This window comes from Balaenoptera acutorostrata, chromosome 6, assembly GCF_949987535.1.
Source record: "Balaenoptera acutorostrata chromosome 6, mBalAcu1.1, whole genome shotgun sequence".
Taxonomy (NCBI): domain Eukaryota; kingdom Metazoa; phylum Chordata; class Mammalia; order Artiodactyla; family Balaenopteridae; genus Balaenoptera; species Balaenoptera acutorostrata.
Window position 1 is genome coordinate 8272685 of NC_080069.1, and position 15777 is coordinate 8288461.

General features: G+C 47.3%; 1 protein-coding gene across 1 annotated transcript in view; it reads left to right on the top strand.

Moving 5' to 3' along the window:
• FAM167A (family with sequence similarity 167 member A) overlaps positions 1 to 6111 on the top strand; it is a 35329-nt gene extending 29218 nt beyond the window's left edge. Inside the window, exon 4 of the mRNA XM_007192685.2 lies at positions 3025 to 6111. Coding sequence (XP_007192747.1) covers positions 3025 to 3288 — 264 coding nt within the window. The 3' untranslated portion in view covers positions 3289 to 6111. The remainder of the gene's footprint in view (positions 1 to 3024) is intronic.
• The last annotated feature ends 9666 nt before the right edge of the window (positions 6112 to 15777 follow it).

A 15777-nucleotide genomic window follows, 5' to 3' on the forward strand; every position in this document is an offset into this window, starting at 1 on the left:
CGTGGCCCTGTTGCAATAGCTGTGCTGTGGTCAGTGCTTGGCTGCAGCCAACACACGTTTGATTCTCTGAGTCAGATAAGAACGGCTCTTAGGAGAGGCTGGTTGTTTCTAAGGTGGAAGGTGAAACCCCAGGGGAGGGAAGAAGTGACTAAAGGCGGTAATCAAGCTGCTCTGCAAGAGGAAGAGGGAGATTTCTTGGGTTTTGCTTGAAGGGATAAGGGGACGTGAGGGGCGGAGAGGCTCTGAGAGTGGGGAGGGGCTAGAAAGGGAGCGTCAGGGAGGGCGGCGGTCGGGAAACTCAGGACAGAAGAATCTAAGCGTGTAAGTGGTTTGCTGTGATGTCTCTTTATCCGAGTGCCGTGGATCACTAGTGATTTCCTGGAGAATTAAAAGAGGGGCTGATCCTGCCTCTGGACTGACTGGAATAAAAACATTTGCTGGCTGCAGTAAAATGGTGCAGAGAACAGTATGGCGGTTCCTCAAAAAATTCCGCATAGTATTAGCATAGGATCCAGCAATTCCACTTCTGGGTATACTTCCAAAAGAAGTGAAAGCAGGGACTTGAACACATACTGTGCACCTGTGTTCACAGCAGCATTATTCACAAGAGCCAAGAGGTGGAAGCAGCCCAGACATCCATCCACGGATGAAAGGATAAGCCAAATGCGATGTATACGTTCAGTGGGATATAATTCAGCCTTAGAAAGGAAATTCTAACATGTGCTACAACGTGGATGAACCTTGAGGCCATTATGCTGAGTGAAATATGGTAGTCACAAAACGGTAAATACTGTACTGATTCCACTGACACGAGGTAATTGGATAGTCAAATTCACAGAGACAGAAAGTAGCATAGTGATTGCCAGGGGCTGGGGGGAGGGAAAATGGGGAGTTATTATTTAATGGAGACAGAGGTCCAATTTTGCAAGATGAAAAGAGTTCTGAAGATGGTTGGTGGTGACAGTTGCACAACAATGTAAAAGTACTTAATGCCACTGAACTGTACACTTCAAGATGGTTAAGATGGTAAAATTTTATGTTCTGTGTATTTTAACACAATTGAAAAAATCCTGGGGGAAAAAAAAGCCTCTTAGCCCTGCACATTTTGCTCAGGTTTCTTCGGGGGCTGAGAAAACTCATTTCTATATGGATTTGGCTTGATTTCAGTGGAGTTACCTCTTAAGCGGGGACTCAGTTTAGGGTTTAAGGTGTGGAGTCCCCCTTGGAAAATTCCTGTGTGGCCCACAGAGTATAATTCCTTGTAGCCCTGGAACAAACACTGTGTCTTTGAGCATCAGGTGCAATGTGGATTTACAATCATGAGTCATAACAAAATACGTCTGGCAAGCCAGTCCTAGGGGGGGCTGCTCATGCTGTGATGGGCCCTCAGGACCAAGCTTCCTGAGGAAACAGAATGATCAGCCTCTTCTGGTGATGGGCTCCAACAAGTGGAGGGACATGCATTACCTTCCCCACTGGAAGCCGTTTCCTTCCCCTTATGCAGAGGCGAACGCCTCCAAGCTCAGTGGGTGTGTGAGGCGGCTCCGCCGAGGTGGGCTTTGTCCAGCCCTAGGAACCTGGACAGATGCCTTACTATCAACCCCCCCCCCCCTTTCAGCTGACTCTGATGGGTTTTCAACACTAAATTGTTCTCTGACCTTGGACCAGACCTATTGGCCATAGAAAAATGGCCCCTTCCCCCCACCAGGCTTCCCTGCTGACCACATCTCACAGGTACTTCCAGACACCTGCTCAAAACTGAAATTCTCCAACTTAAAAGGATCTTTTCAGATTGAAGATGCAATTCCTGAGGCCAATTCCTTGGTTCACATCTGAGCCATAGGGTTCCTAGCTTTCAAAGAGATCTATCTTCAAATTACAGGATACCCCAAAGAGAAGTGGTTCAAGCCAAACTCACAGAAGACCATATTAAATAAAGCAGTGGTGTGAGCCGGCACTGACTTTCAGACAAATTGGACGCCCATCTCCTTCAGAAGGGCTTAGGCAGCACCTAGCCCAGTTCTAGGCATGGCTGGAGGCTCCAAATAAGTGAATGAATGACCAGTTGCCCTCTGGTGAGCCCGCCAGCATTGATTTGGCACTATTCTAGATCAATACAATTTCTGATTGGCAATACATTTGGGTTGTGATGCCCAAGGATTGAGAAGTAAACTAATGAACAGGACGCTATGAATTTTAACCCCGTTTTGCCATTAAATACTTTGCTGATCCCCAGGCAAGACTTTCTATCTTGGTTTTTCTCACCTATAAACTCTGAATAAAAGAGATCTGTAGAATTATATCAAAACATGGAAGAGAGAAAACAGAGCAATGAAATGCTTATTGGTGAAGTCGCTAATTTTTCTACCCCGAAATGCACTTGGTTCCAAGCCCGAATTCTTAAATGTTTAAAATGCATTTAAGACAGACATTCTTAAGAATGCAGACATTCTTAAATGTTTAAAAAATAATGTGACTGCATACCCACCACCCAACATAAGATACAAAACATCATCAATAGAGTTGAAGCCCCTGAATACCTTCCCCAATTTCAGTCCCTCCTTCCTGCCCAAAGGCAGCCATGCTCCTGAATCTGGACAAACGTAATAACCACTACGCTACAGAAATGACGCCTGAATTTGGTATTTATCATTCCCATGCAATTCTTTATACCCTTACTCCATTTATATGTATCTGTAAACAATGATACAGCTGGAAATACCTTTAAGCCAGGACTGACACGCATGTCTTCCAGAAGGATTTTGACACAGTATCTAGCTTAGCACAAAGCATTGTTTGGCAAGCACATCCTTATTTGTCATCCCACTCTCTGAGTCTTTTCACCTCCCTGAGCTGGGAATGGGCTACTCTCTCTAGGTGGACCCCAAATGGTGATGCAAGCCCTTCATTAGGTCTCCTCTTAACGGGTCTGGGCGGGACTGGGACTATGGAGCTGAAGCACCGACCCCCCACCCCTCTCCCTGGCCCAGCTCGGCGCTGACGCCTCCCCCGTCTTCCTTGCAGACGGAGATGCGGCTTCAGGACCAGCAGCTGGCCCGGCAGCTCATGCGCCTGCGCAGTGACATCCACAAGCTGAAGATCGAGCAGACCTGCGACCTCCACCGGCGGATGCTCAACGACGCCACCTACGAGCTGGAGGAGCGGGACGAGCTGTCCGACCTCTTCTGCGACGCCCCGCTCGCCTCCTCCTTCAGCCTCTCTGCGCCACTCAAGCTCATTGGGGTCACCAAGATGAACATCAACTCCCGCAGGTTTTCTCTGTGCTGAGAAGCCCTAGATGGGGCGGTGGAGCCGGAACGAGGGTTTGGGGGGTGGACGGGGGTGGGGGCGGGGCGTGGGAAGGAAGCTGAGGCCCAGCTACCCGAGTGGGTCTCCCCGGAGGTAGGGCGTCCCCAGGACCTGTGACACGTGCTCTCAGGGCCCAGCTGTGGAGCTCAGTGTCCCCATGCCTGGCCCTGGTTTAATACCCAAAGAGTCCTGCAGAAGGGCTGCTGCATCCGCTGTTCAGTGAGACCTGGGTCCCCAGGGCACACGTCTCATCCTCCCCTTAGTGACCCACATTCCTGTTTCCGGAATCACTGGTGCTATGACCTGGGAACCCAAAGGGGAACCAAAGCTGTGATTCTTGCACAAGGCTTCCCCAGGGGCACCGACCCCCAGGGGCACCGACCCCAGGGGGAGGTGATTAGATGTCAGCCGCGCCCATGTCACTGTTGCTGTCCTCTAAGTACTTGCTCAAGTTCACCCTAAGTGGGTGACTCAGCAGCCTTGACAGGGACCCACCAGCAAAGGCAGACCAAAAGGAATAACACGTGGAGCTTGGGGAAGCAGACCCCAGAGCTGCAGCCAGTGCCCGGGATGAGGTCTTCGACCTCGGCCCTACAAGCGCGGGGTACACTGTTGCCTGTGTGTGTGATCCCACCAGTGTAGCTGGGGGGCAGCAAGCACACCCGCCCTCTGCTGCCCGCTCTGGCCACATACACCAGTCCCAACCTCCAAAGAGCCCCTTTGCTGCCACGCCACAACCCTGGGGAGGGCCTAGGAGTGGATTTCCCCAGGGAGGGGGGGGGCGGCCAGCAGAGGCCTCCTGGTGGATTCCGACGGGGTCACCTCCGTCACCTCCGTGCCCTCCCCAGAAGCTCGTCCTGAGCCTCCACTGAGATTCTGTGCCTGACTTAAACAACTAATTTTAATTGAATCAGACTGTTACTAACCTGTGGTTAACTTGTCAATAACTTTGATTTTTGTCCGAATGGCGAAGCCAGTGGGTAGGTCAAGTACAGAGGTTCAGGGTTTGATTTTAGAAGATTCTCCCTCAAGACAAGTGGGAGGACCGGCAAGGTAAGGACTGAGACCTCAGCAAGTTAGGAAGTTAACCCAGTAGAAGGCCCCGTGCCGGGGGGCTGGCCTGTGACCCATCTAGCCGAGCCCTCTGCTTCATAAGGGAGTGAAGCCAGGGGAGGGGAGTGGTCTCCCTCAGGCTCCACGGCTCTTTAGCGGCTGTAGAATATTGATGTGTTAATAATAATCATTATTAATTACGCTACACAGGTCACGTATCCATGAACTTGAACTCCAAAGATGGTACTAATGCTTTGCCAAACCCACGAACTGCCAGCTGCCACTCTCCACTCACACAGCCCCGTCACCTCCCGAGTTACGATTCCCACTGCCGTCACGGTTCCATTGTCCATGTGAGGCATCCTGTTGCTCTGTCTTTCATGCTTCGTCTTCCTGTAGAATTTCACTGGGGCCCAGGCACACACACGCACACGCACCGTGACCCACACTGGGGAACGGCTGCTTTTCTCTTGTGGGCCAGGAGTGGGAGTTTGTGGATGATCGGTCCCTAGTTAGAAAAGAATTTGGTGTTTCCTTGTGACTTCCAAGAGCCGGAGGGTTTATGCTTCCTTCAAAGATGGTATTACCACGCAGCCAAGATCTGTTTTTGCTTCGACTCTGAGCGGTGGCAGAAGTCTGAGACGCAGAGCATTTGTCCGTGAAGAAGCCCTCAGTGGAAGGCTAGGCCCCCTCGGGCCAACCCCGCCTCAGGCAGGAAGGAGGGAGGTTTTCTCTAGCTAGTGAAGCCTCTCCTCAGGGGCTCTGCATGAGCACTGCCAAGTCCTCCAGAGGCGTGCCTGCCAGGCGTCCTCCAGAAGAGCCCTTGAGGTCTTGGGGTGGCAGGCCAGCCTGCACGCACGCTCACTCTTCGGAGACGCGCACATACACACACTTGAACCCACACGGGCAAGCCCATTCCACAACTGAAAAAAAAGGCCAAACTGATTACTTTTCTTTCTAGGAACCAGTCATTACAGTAACTAAAAAAAGCTGGGTCCAGCCACCGCTGAGTGATTTCCCTGAGTTTCGTCAACCCAGTTGAGTTGGAGTCAACTGGGCAATTTAGTTGCTCAGTTGACCTAATGATTCTTTGAGGTCAAGAACACTTGATGGTTTTGCAATAGGCGCACTTTTTGGAATAGGTTAGATGTCTCAGCTATTGTGCTTAGTTCACGCCAAGGGAATTTTATTTTGGGATAAGGGGGGAGGAGGAGTCGGGAAGCGACGTGCAGGGAAAAGACAGGTGTGTTTTCTTACTCACTCTCCAGTGTCTGTTAGCATCCTTATTTCCACGGTGAGCACAGACAACTAACCAAGTCAGTTCAGCTTTGTGAAGTCCCTGCCTCCTGTGGGTCAAGAGATGCCTGAGTCAGTCGCAGCCTAACCTGCGTGCCCAGCTCCCCAGGGCAGCCTTCCGGCTTTACCACGCGTATATACGATACTGTTGCGGTTTTACTCATTATCTACTCATCTCCCTGCCATCCCTCAAGGACCCCTGGGTGTAAAACTCGAAGTCTCCATGACACTGCCTAGCAGGGTGATGTCTGATGCCTTCGTGGGCTCAGCAGTGATCACAGGCCTGGGGAGCCCGGGCAAGCTTGAGATGACCTGACCCAGCCTCAGGCCTCCTCCCTGTAGCAATACCAAGTGCTATTACGTAATCGATGGACAATTTATAATTTTATTTTTTATGATTGTTAGTTTCTATATTGCTGTTAGAAAAAGTGAAATTAAAATATTTCAAAAGAATATATTTATAAAGAGGAGAAATGTGCTTCCTTTTACCTTGTTCCTGTTACAGCACACACAGGGCCAAGCACTAAATTGAAAGAGAAAGAAGCGGGAGGAGGGAGGCAGGGAGGAAAAGTCACCTGAATCACTCTCCTTCCTTTATGACACTTCCCCCAAGGAGGGCTGCTTGGTGGTGTTGCCATCAGGAGCTTCCCGGCCTGGGCTATGTGAGCTCAAGGTGTGAAATTAAGAGATGCAGGCATTCATTATTCCTGAATTTGACCAAGGCCAGAGCCAAAGCAAATCCACTCACTCTTACATTAGCCACTTCCAAAGGTGACTCTGATTGGATTCAGAATATATGGGTCAAACTCAGAGCACTGTTGGATAGCGGACCCACAGGACATGTATTTCAAATCACAATTCTATCATCCAAGTACGGGGCTTAGCATTACTGTCCTGTGCAGAGAACTCGTGTCAAACTTTTTCAACGTCTTAGGTGGCGGTGCTCAAAATGAAGCCTGCATGAGGATCACCTGGGGCACCTGCTGCAAATGCACATTCCCAGGAAATTCCTGGGCTCCACTCAGAGGTTCTGGTGTGCAGCTCTGGCACGGGGCCTAGGAATCTGTTTTTAACAAACACTCCAGGAGACTGACAGGGGTGGTCTGCAGACACTTGGAGAAACCTTTAAAGGGACAAAGCAGGCAGGGAAGGCATGTCTTGAATGGCTCCTGTCTCTCATTCCCAGGAGAAGTCCATGTCTGCAGGTCAGAGCAGGTGTTAGGAATCCCATTCTGTAGAAAGAACAGCTGGAGAGAAGCGCTCTAGCCGTTCCTTGAGATCGTATCACCTGCTTACACCAAGCGGATGAGTGACTGAGATCTGTTTCCTGCAAAGAGCTCCCCGTATGAATTGGCTGCATGGAGCACAGGTCATGAGCTGAGGGACGGATGGGCACCTGGAGATCTGCCATCACCATTGGCCATGTAGTTCAAAGGGCGCTCGAGAAGCCACTGGGCCTTTCCACCCCTGCAGATGGGACCGCACACTTTTTCAGCCCAAAGGGAAATGACTCTAATTTGGCCTCCAAACAAGTCAAATACTTTTAAGTGCCACAGAGAAGGTAAAAGGTGACAGCAGTGCCCTCCCTTGTGTGGGAGAGGGCTGCTTTTACCACGTGGTCAGGGAAGGCTTCTCTGAAAAGGTGCTCTTTCAGCTGAAACTGCAGCCATGCAAAGATCAGGAAAAAGAGTGTTCTGGAGAGAAAAACAAGGACCCAGATTCTGAGGCGGGAGGGAGTGTGGTGGGCAGTGCGGCTCGAGTGGGGTCAGCCTCGTAGGTCAGAGTAAGGAGTCTGGGTTTTACTGGGATTGTGCCAGAAGTGTTTTGAGGTCTTTGAACAGGGGAGTGATGTATGGTCTGATTTAAGTGTTAGCAAGTTCTATGTAGAAAGTATGGGGGAAGTGGGGCAGATGTGGCATCCCCCGGAGGTCAATTACAGTGGACGCGAGTGACTTGGACGCCCGTGGCAGCTATGAACAGGGTGACACACGGTCTGATTTGGGATTTACTTCGGGACCTAGTGTGGGATGTATTTTGGATACTTTGGAGGTAAAGCCAACAGGGTCCACTGGTAGCTTGGATGTGACGTGTGCAGGAAATAGAGACTAAGGATAGCCCTCTGGCCAGCGGCTGGATTGGGGGGCGGGGGGTTTACTGAGATGAGAAATTTTGAGGGGAGCCTGAGTCGGGGAGACAGGTAGCAGTAACAGTTCTGTCTCAGCCGTGTTATATTTAAATGTCCATCACACATTCAAGCAGGAAGTGAGTAGGTGGTTGGCTATAAGGACCCGGACTTCAGGAAAAGACCAACGTCAGAGGCATAAATTTAGGAGTGTGGATTTGGGTGTTTGGATGATATTAAAAAGCACCATACCTGGATAAACTCCTCTAGGAAGAAAGCGTAGGCATAGAAGAGGGGGCTAAGTACAGCATCGTGGGGACTCCAGCACCTAGGGGTGTGAGAGAGAAATAAGAACAGTCACAGGAGACTTAGAAAGACCAGCTGGTAAAGTACAAGGAAAACCAGATGAAGGGGGCATCCGGGAGCCTTAAAGAAGAAAATGGTTTCAAGGAGAAAGTCGTCAATATCAAATGCTGCTGAGAAATCGAGGAAGAGGTGGACAGAGAGATAAACAGTGTTTTCAAGCAAGATGGAGATCATCTGTCTTTTATTCCAACGGTAATAGCCCTTTCAGTCCCAGGGTAGGGACAGAAGTCCAGTTGTGTGGGTTGAGGAGAAAATGGAAAGTGAAGAAATTGACTCTTTCAAGTCAGTTTGCTATAAAGAGAGCAGAGAAATAGGAGCTGGACAAAGTCATAAAGTCAGGGAAACAATTTTTGGCTTCCTCGAAAGAGTGTATGACAAAATAAATACATAATAGAGTGGCACTGTGTATTAACAATGTATCAAATCATAATACAAATGTATAATAAAGGTGCCAGCATCTAAGACGTGCAAATGGCAATAACCTGTTAGGAAGGGAGAAACTGATGGTGCATGAGAGAGAAGAAAGTAATTGTAGCAGTGAAGTTCTTAAGGAGGAGAGAGGGGGCTGGGAGGGGAGTAAAGACACCCCTTCCACTGTAGGGAGAAGGAAGGCTGAAGATGAGTGGGTTAGGGAATCTCTGGTGGGAAGAGGAGGAGGGTCCCATTGGATCCTTCCTATTTTCTCTGTGAAATAGGAGAGTGACTTGGAGGTGGTGGAATGTTAGAGGTTTGGGAAGAAAGAAGTTTTGAAATAATTGTCTCAGCGAATGGGCATGTTCATTTATTAGGAAGGATAGTCAAGTCACCCAGCAGTGCCGGCTGCCCATTTGAGGCTTGTGGGCGTTCAGTGTGATGCAAATCCAGTGAATGTGGTTGCGTGTTTGTTTTTTTTTTCCCCTCCAGCAATGGTTAGATGCCGCAGTGCGCACACAGAGCAGGCAGACAGTGGCAAGGGGATGTGTCAGGCAGATACACGGGAGGACAAGGAAGCGAAAGTTAAAAGTGTTTTGCAAAGGAGCAACCGTGGTGTTGAACCAAGGAATCCAAACCCAGTGAGGAGGGAAGAGGGGACATGGGGACACGGGGGCGGGGGTGACAGCAGTGCTAGAGCGGTGGGGTCCATGGTTGGTGGTCTCGGTGCCATCTGGGACTCGCTGAGTGACAGGGCTGGTGGAGAAAAGCTGAACAGAAGGTGATGATCAGAGTATGGGGACAGCAGAAGTGACATTTCGGGGATGGTGCAGCTTCTTCCTTCAGAGACCCAGCCTGATGCTACCTTAGCTTCCTGGTGGCCCCAGTAAGTGTGCACCTCATGCACTGGTGACATCAGTCAAGACTGAGACCGCCCCGCCCCCTGCAGATCTCACCGGTTTTACTTAGAAAGGGGTTTTTACGCTCTGTCGACAGCATTCTCTTTGGCTTCTTGGCAAGAGCAGAGCATCTCCCCCTTCCGAATGCTCTCTGTCAGAGCCCCGAGTCTGCAGTTGTGATGGCTGGAGAAGGAGGACTGGAGGAGGACAGTAGTGTGGGCCTGCCAGGACACACAGGCCAAGGACAACCGTGGGCCTATCTGATGGGAACCGCTCAGGCACACTGAAGCTTTCAGATAAGGCTATTTTTAAATACCCTGTTCGCAGGCTCAAAGCAAACAGCGGTGGAGACAGTTAGGCAGTCTCCGAGGGGAAACTGACTCAGGAAGAGAGACCGCAAACGTTGGGGGGCTCTGGACAGCAGTCACCCACACTCACTGTGAGGATATAAGTCCGCCGGGGACATTTCCTGACTGGCAGGGACAGGTGCCGGGAGTGGGTGGAAATTCCCTGGGAGACAATCCAGTAAGGCGTGGTTCAGCTCTGCAGGACTGGAGTGTATTTATTCCCTAAACCATTCTGTCAAACAGGGAATCCCTCAATCCAATCGCTCTTCTTCCTGCCCCCTCCTCCACGTGGGGGCAACTGGAGCCTGAGAAAGGACCACTTGTCGGAGGACATCCAGGGTCCCAAGGGACTCTGCCTCCTTCCAGAAAACTCCCCTCCCCGGGGGGGCGGCCTGGGCACCACCCACTTCCCCGAGAGCCTCCCCGGGATCGGTCGCCCCTTCGGGGTGGCACAGGGCTGGGGGGCAGCACAAGGGCTCTCTGCGCTGTCCCGTTGCACCAGGCGGGGTGGGCGGGAAGTGGAATTGTTCCAGCATCCCAAGCAGGGGAGGGAGGACCTGACCCAGGGCATCCAGGCTTACGAACCACTGGAAGAGTCAGGGAACGTGATTCTCGGAGCTGTGCTGGATTCCAGGAAGCTCGGCAGGCGTCGTTTTGGGCTTCTGGCAGTTACCTGAGCAGGTATTCCCAAGAGGTCTTCTGTCGCCTGTCTGCCTTCCGCCACCACTGGGTTTTTACTCACACAAACAGCCCCACCCGGAACACTTCTGACACCAGATGTGTGACTTTCCCACCCCGAATGATCCTCCGGTTCTCTGCAGACACCAGCTGGGTGTTCTACGATTTAACTCAGTTTGACACGATCCACACACAAAATGTCGTCTCCTGTATCCCCCATCCCTGCCCACAGTGGCCTCTGAGCTCAGCTCCCTGTACCTCTCTCTAGGAAAGACAAGACTGAATGAGCCATCATAAAGATGCAGCACGGTGCCCAGGAGGTAAAAAGCAATGCTCTGCAAGCAAGGTTCTGTTAAAAGTTTCCAGCCACTTCTATTTCTAGCAGAGGAGACAGTGAGTCTCCCCGAGAAAAACCGCAGGAGCGGCTCCTTTCAGGGAAGTGGGTGAGAGGGGGTCAGCCTCCATGCCCCTGGGGGACGGGAGCCAGAGGGGCGGGTAAGCTGCATCCTTGCCAGAAGGCTTCCGAAGAAAACGACCTTGACTCCTTTACAGATTCAAAAGCACCTCTAAGGCCCAACGCCTTGCTTCTTCAGGGGATCACAGACGTGCGGGTGAGACGCGCATCCCAGGGGCTGGGACACAGGGAGGAGGTGATAGCACCCACTTTAAGGGACAAAGCAGAGCTTAAGGAGCAGCCTCTGGGAGTGATGAGTCTCAGAGAAGAAGGGAGAGGAGAGTGACTTACCCTGCTGAAATGGGGCTGGAATTAAATCACATAAAATAACAAAGGAACATGGCTTTTTATGGACCCCAAGCTGCAGGTGGGACACACCGTATGCTGTCAGAGTCGGGTGGCTTTATCACTCAGAGTACGATTTTTTTTTTCCTGTTGCAAACAAAGCAGCAGGTCCAGGAGCTGGAGTGGCTGACCAGGGTCACCGTCCGGTTGGTGCAGAGCTGGGACCGCACGGCGGTCTCCTAACTCCTCATCCTGGCTCTTCCCAACGCCCTCTCTTCCCTGGAGCCCTCCCACCTCCGAGTTCTCCCTTCCAACTACACAGAGAAGGAGGTCTGAGAAAACAAATCTGAGAAGTTCTTCCCCCTGTAAACAAAAGGTTTTTTTCAGACTTTATAATGCAGACCTATTGAGTTAAGGAAATCCTAAAGTGCCCCCTGCTGGAAAAACAGAGGAATCTACTCACAGGTGGATTGTCTTCCAGATACTGCAGCAGCGCCAATAACTTACACCTTGATATTTGCTTGTTTTCTTGGCATTTGTGTTTGTCATCACTTTCCATGTTTGCTGGAAAATTCAAAGTTCAAATGCTATTTCCACCACTCAAAAACTGAGATCTCTAGCGGGAGTACCCTGTCACAATTTAATTAAATTCTACAAATACTTTTTAATATTTACTATGTGACAAGAACTGTGCCAATTCTAGAAAAGCAAGGTGACTAGAAGCTGAAGGTCTATACAGCACTTTGGTTTCATTCATGCCATCTCAACTGAAATTCATGTTTTATGTCAGTTGTGGCACGCAATCCTTTATAAAGAAAATAAAATGGCCATTAACTTGAAAATAGTGTGATATGTTTTCAAATCTATTGTTTAATGTGGTGTTTTCATTCTCATTTTTAAAAGCTACAGCTCCTAATTAATGAAGCCATTTTCCCCATTACAACTGAAAACTGAGAAACCCTTACATCTTTCTATCACCAGCTCGCTCCTATCAAAACGCCTGGACTGGTCCAGATTTCCCCCTTGTTGGCCTTGCTGCATTTCAAAGCTCTAGCAGTCTTTCTCAGCTTGCAGCTAAAATCTGGCTTTCTCTTCAAGAGGGAAATACTTTCTAAGATAGTAACTCAAGTAATTCAGTTTGCCTCTTCAACCCCACCGCCTGCTGTTCATCTCTCTCTGTCTTTCCTCCCATGAGTCAGAAACAATATGACTGCATTCACGAAATGTTCTCCGTTCCTTATAGTATAACTTTCCGCATGACTAACTGTCCTTAGTTGGTGTGTCTCAATTCATTTTATTTTTACAGTCTTGCTTGCTTATTTTTTTCTGCCTCTCTGGGTTGCTCCCCTCTCTAAGTGACCACCTTCCTTTCTAACAACCAGTTCATCTTCACCTTAATTATCCCTGGCAGCATACCCAGATATAAATTTATAACCACAGCAGGTGGTTGCAAAGTGCAGGACAGTCACTTCCCATGGCCTGACTCACTGGCGCCCTCTGCTGGTGCTCCTTCCAATCGGCTGTGAATAAGGCAAGTCACCTGCAAATCAAGACTTGGCCCTTCCAGGCGTGGCCGACCTCAAAGTGTTCTTGGTGTGAAGACATCACACCTGGATCTCAGTTAAAAAAAAAAAAACAAAAAAAAAACAGCTTATAAAACATTAGAGATAGCAGATGACAAGAGAAGACCTGAGCACACCAAGTCCAAGAGAGGAGCCGGAAGGTACGGGAGGTAAACCAAGTGAGACTGTGCAAGTCTTTCCCTTCTCTAGACTTGTCTATTTGAAAAAATCCCTGAATAATTAGAAACTAAGCAACATACTATTAAATAACCCACAAGTCAAAAAAGAAATCATAATGGAAATTAGAAAATATTTTAAGCCAATTGAAATGGATAAATAATATATCAAAATTTATGATATTCTGGCTAATGCAATAATTAGAGGGAAATTTGCTTTAAATACTTATATTAGAAGGAAACAAAAATATAAAATAAATATTCTAATCACTTACCTTAGTAACTTAGAAAAAGAGCAAATTAAGCTAGAAGTAAGCAGAGGGAAGAAAAGAGAAAATACCAGCCCCCAAATCAATTAAATAGAAACAGAAAAACAATGAAGAAAATCAATGATACTGAAAGTAAATTAACTGAAAGGAAATTGAATTCTTAATTAAAAGCCTTCCTATAAAGAAAACTCCAGACACACCTGGTCTCACCAGTGAATTCTATCAAATATTTAGAGGGAAAAATAATATAAATTCTCTGCAAACTCTCAGAAAATAAAGGAAAACACACTTTCCCATTCATTTCATAAAATCTTCATTACTCTGATACCAAAACCAGACAAAGACATTATAAAAAAGAAAGAAAATATTATCTCTCATTGAAAAAAAAATACTAGCAAATTCAGTTTAGCAATATACAGAAAGCAAGATTTATCCCAGCTATTCGAGGTTGGTTAAGATTCAAAAATCAATTAATGTCACCATAACAGGATAATTGAAGAAAAAAAAGATCATCTCCACAGACGCAGAAAAAACATTTGAAAAGTTTCTATTCCCATTGATGTTACAAACTATTAGCAAACTAAGAATAGAACACTTCTTCAAACTGATAAAGAAATATTTGAAAAATCTAGAGCTAACATCATACTTCATGGCAAAAACAGAATGCTTTCATCCCCAGTTTGGGGACAAAGCAAGGATGCTGACTGCCATGGCCTCTTTTCCTCAGTGAACTGGGTATCCTGGCCTATGCAGTGAGGCAAAAAACATAAATAAAAGGCAGAAAGATTGGAAAGTAAAAAGTGAAACTGTCTTTATTGCAAACTGCATGATCACATATATGGAAAACCCTAAGGAACCTACAAAAAAAGCTATTAGAACTAATAAGTGAGATAAATAATGTCTCAGGTTACAAAGTCAATATTAAAAAATCAATTGTATTTCCATATACTCGCAATTAGAAGTTGAAATTTTTTAAAATTAGCTTCCATCCAAAAACATGAATAATTAAGTATAAATTTTAAAAATTTGGGGTAAGACCTATTCCCTGAGAAATATAAATATAAAACATTATTGAGAGAAACCAAAGAGACCCCAAATAAATGGAGACATATATACCATTTTAATGGGTTGGAAGACTCAGTCTCCTTACCCAATCCATAGATATAACACAACTCCAGTCAAATTCCCACTAGGCTTTCCTGTAGAAATCAACAAGTTGATTCTAAAATTTGCATGGAAATAGAAAGGACCTGGAAGAGCCAAAATAAACTTGGAAAGAAATACGAAGTTAGAGGACTTCACTTTCTGACTTCAAGACATTATGCAGGGACAGGAATCCAGACAGTAGAGTACTGGCATAAGGATAGACATAGAGATCAATGGACAGAACAGAGGGGACAGAAATAGACCCCCGCACATATGGTTAATTGATTTTCAACAACTTGCCAAGATAATTCAGTGGGGGAAAATATAGCCTTTTCAATAAAGTGTTGAACTGGATGCTCATATTATTCATAAAGAGAAAAAGTGAACCCTAGCTTCACTCCACAACATACACAAAAATTAACCCGAAATGAATCACAGACCTAATATAAAAACTAAAATCATAAAACTTCTAAAAGAAAACATAGGTGGAAATCTTTATGACCGTGGGGTAAGCAAAGATTTTTTAGATAAAAAACACAAAAAGCCCAAACCAAAAAAAAATTGATAAATTGGACTTCATCAAAACGTAAAACTTCTGCTCTTTGAGAGATATTGCTAATGGAACGGTAAACCCTGGACTGGGAGAAAATATTCTCAATACATACGACTGATAAAGAACTTTGTAGGACTTCCCCGGTGGCGCAGTGGTTAAGAATCCGCCTGCTAATGCAGGGAACACGGGTTCGAGCCCTGGTCCCGGAAGATCCCACATGCCATGGAGCAACTAAGCCCGTGCGCCACAACTACTGAGCCTGTGCGCTAGAGCCCACGAGCCACAACTACTGAGCCCACGTGCCACAACTACTGAAGCCCGTGTGCCCAGAGCCCGTGCTCCGCAACAAGAGAAGCAACCACAATGAGAAGCCCCCGCACCGCAACAAAGAGTAGCCCTTGCTCACCGCAACTAGAGAAAGCCCACGCGCAGCAACAAAGACCCAAAACAGCCAAAAATAAAAATTAATTAATTAATTTAAAAAAAAAAAGAACTTTGTATTCAGAAAATAAAAAGGCTTCTTACAACTCAATAATAAAAAGACAACCTACTTTTTTTAATGGGCAAAAAATTTGAACACACCCTTCACAGAAAAAGAAAAATACAAATGGCCAATAAGCACATGAAAAGATGCTCAACATCATCAGTCATCAGGGAAGTAAAAACTAAAACCACAGTGGTACACCACTTCACACCCATGAGAATGACTAAAATTAAAACGACTAGTAACACCACGTATTGGTGATGTGGAGCAAACTCATGTATTGCTGATGGAATTGTAAATGGTACAGTCAACTTTGCAAAACATTTTGGGGATTTCTTATATGGTTGAACATATACTTACCATAGGA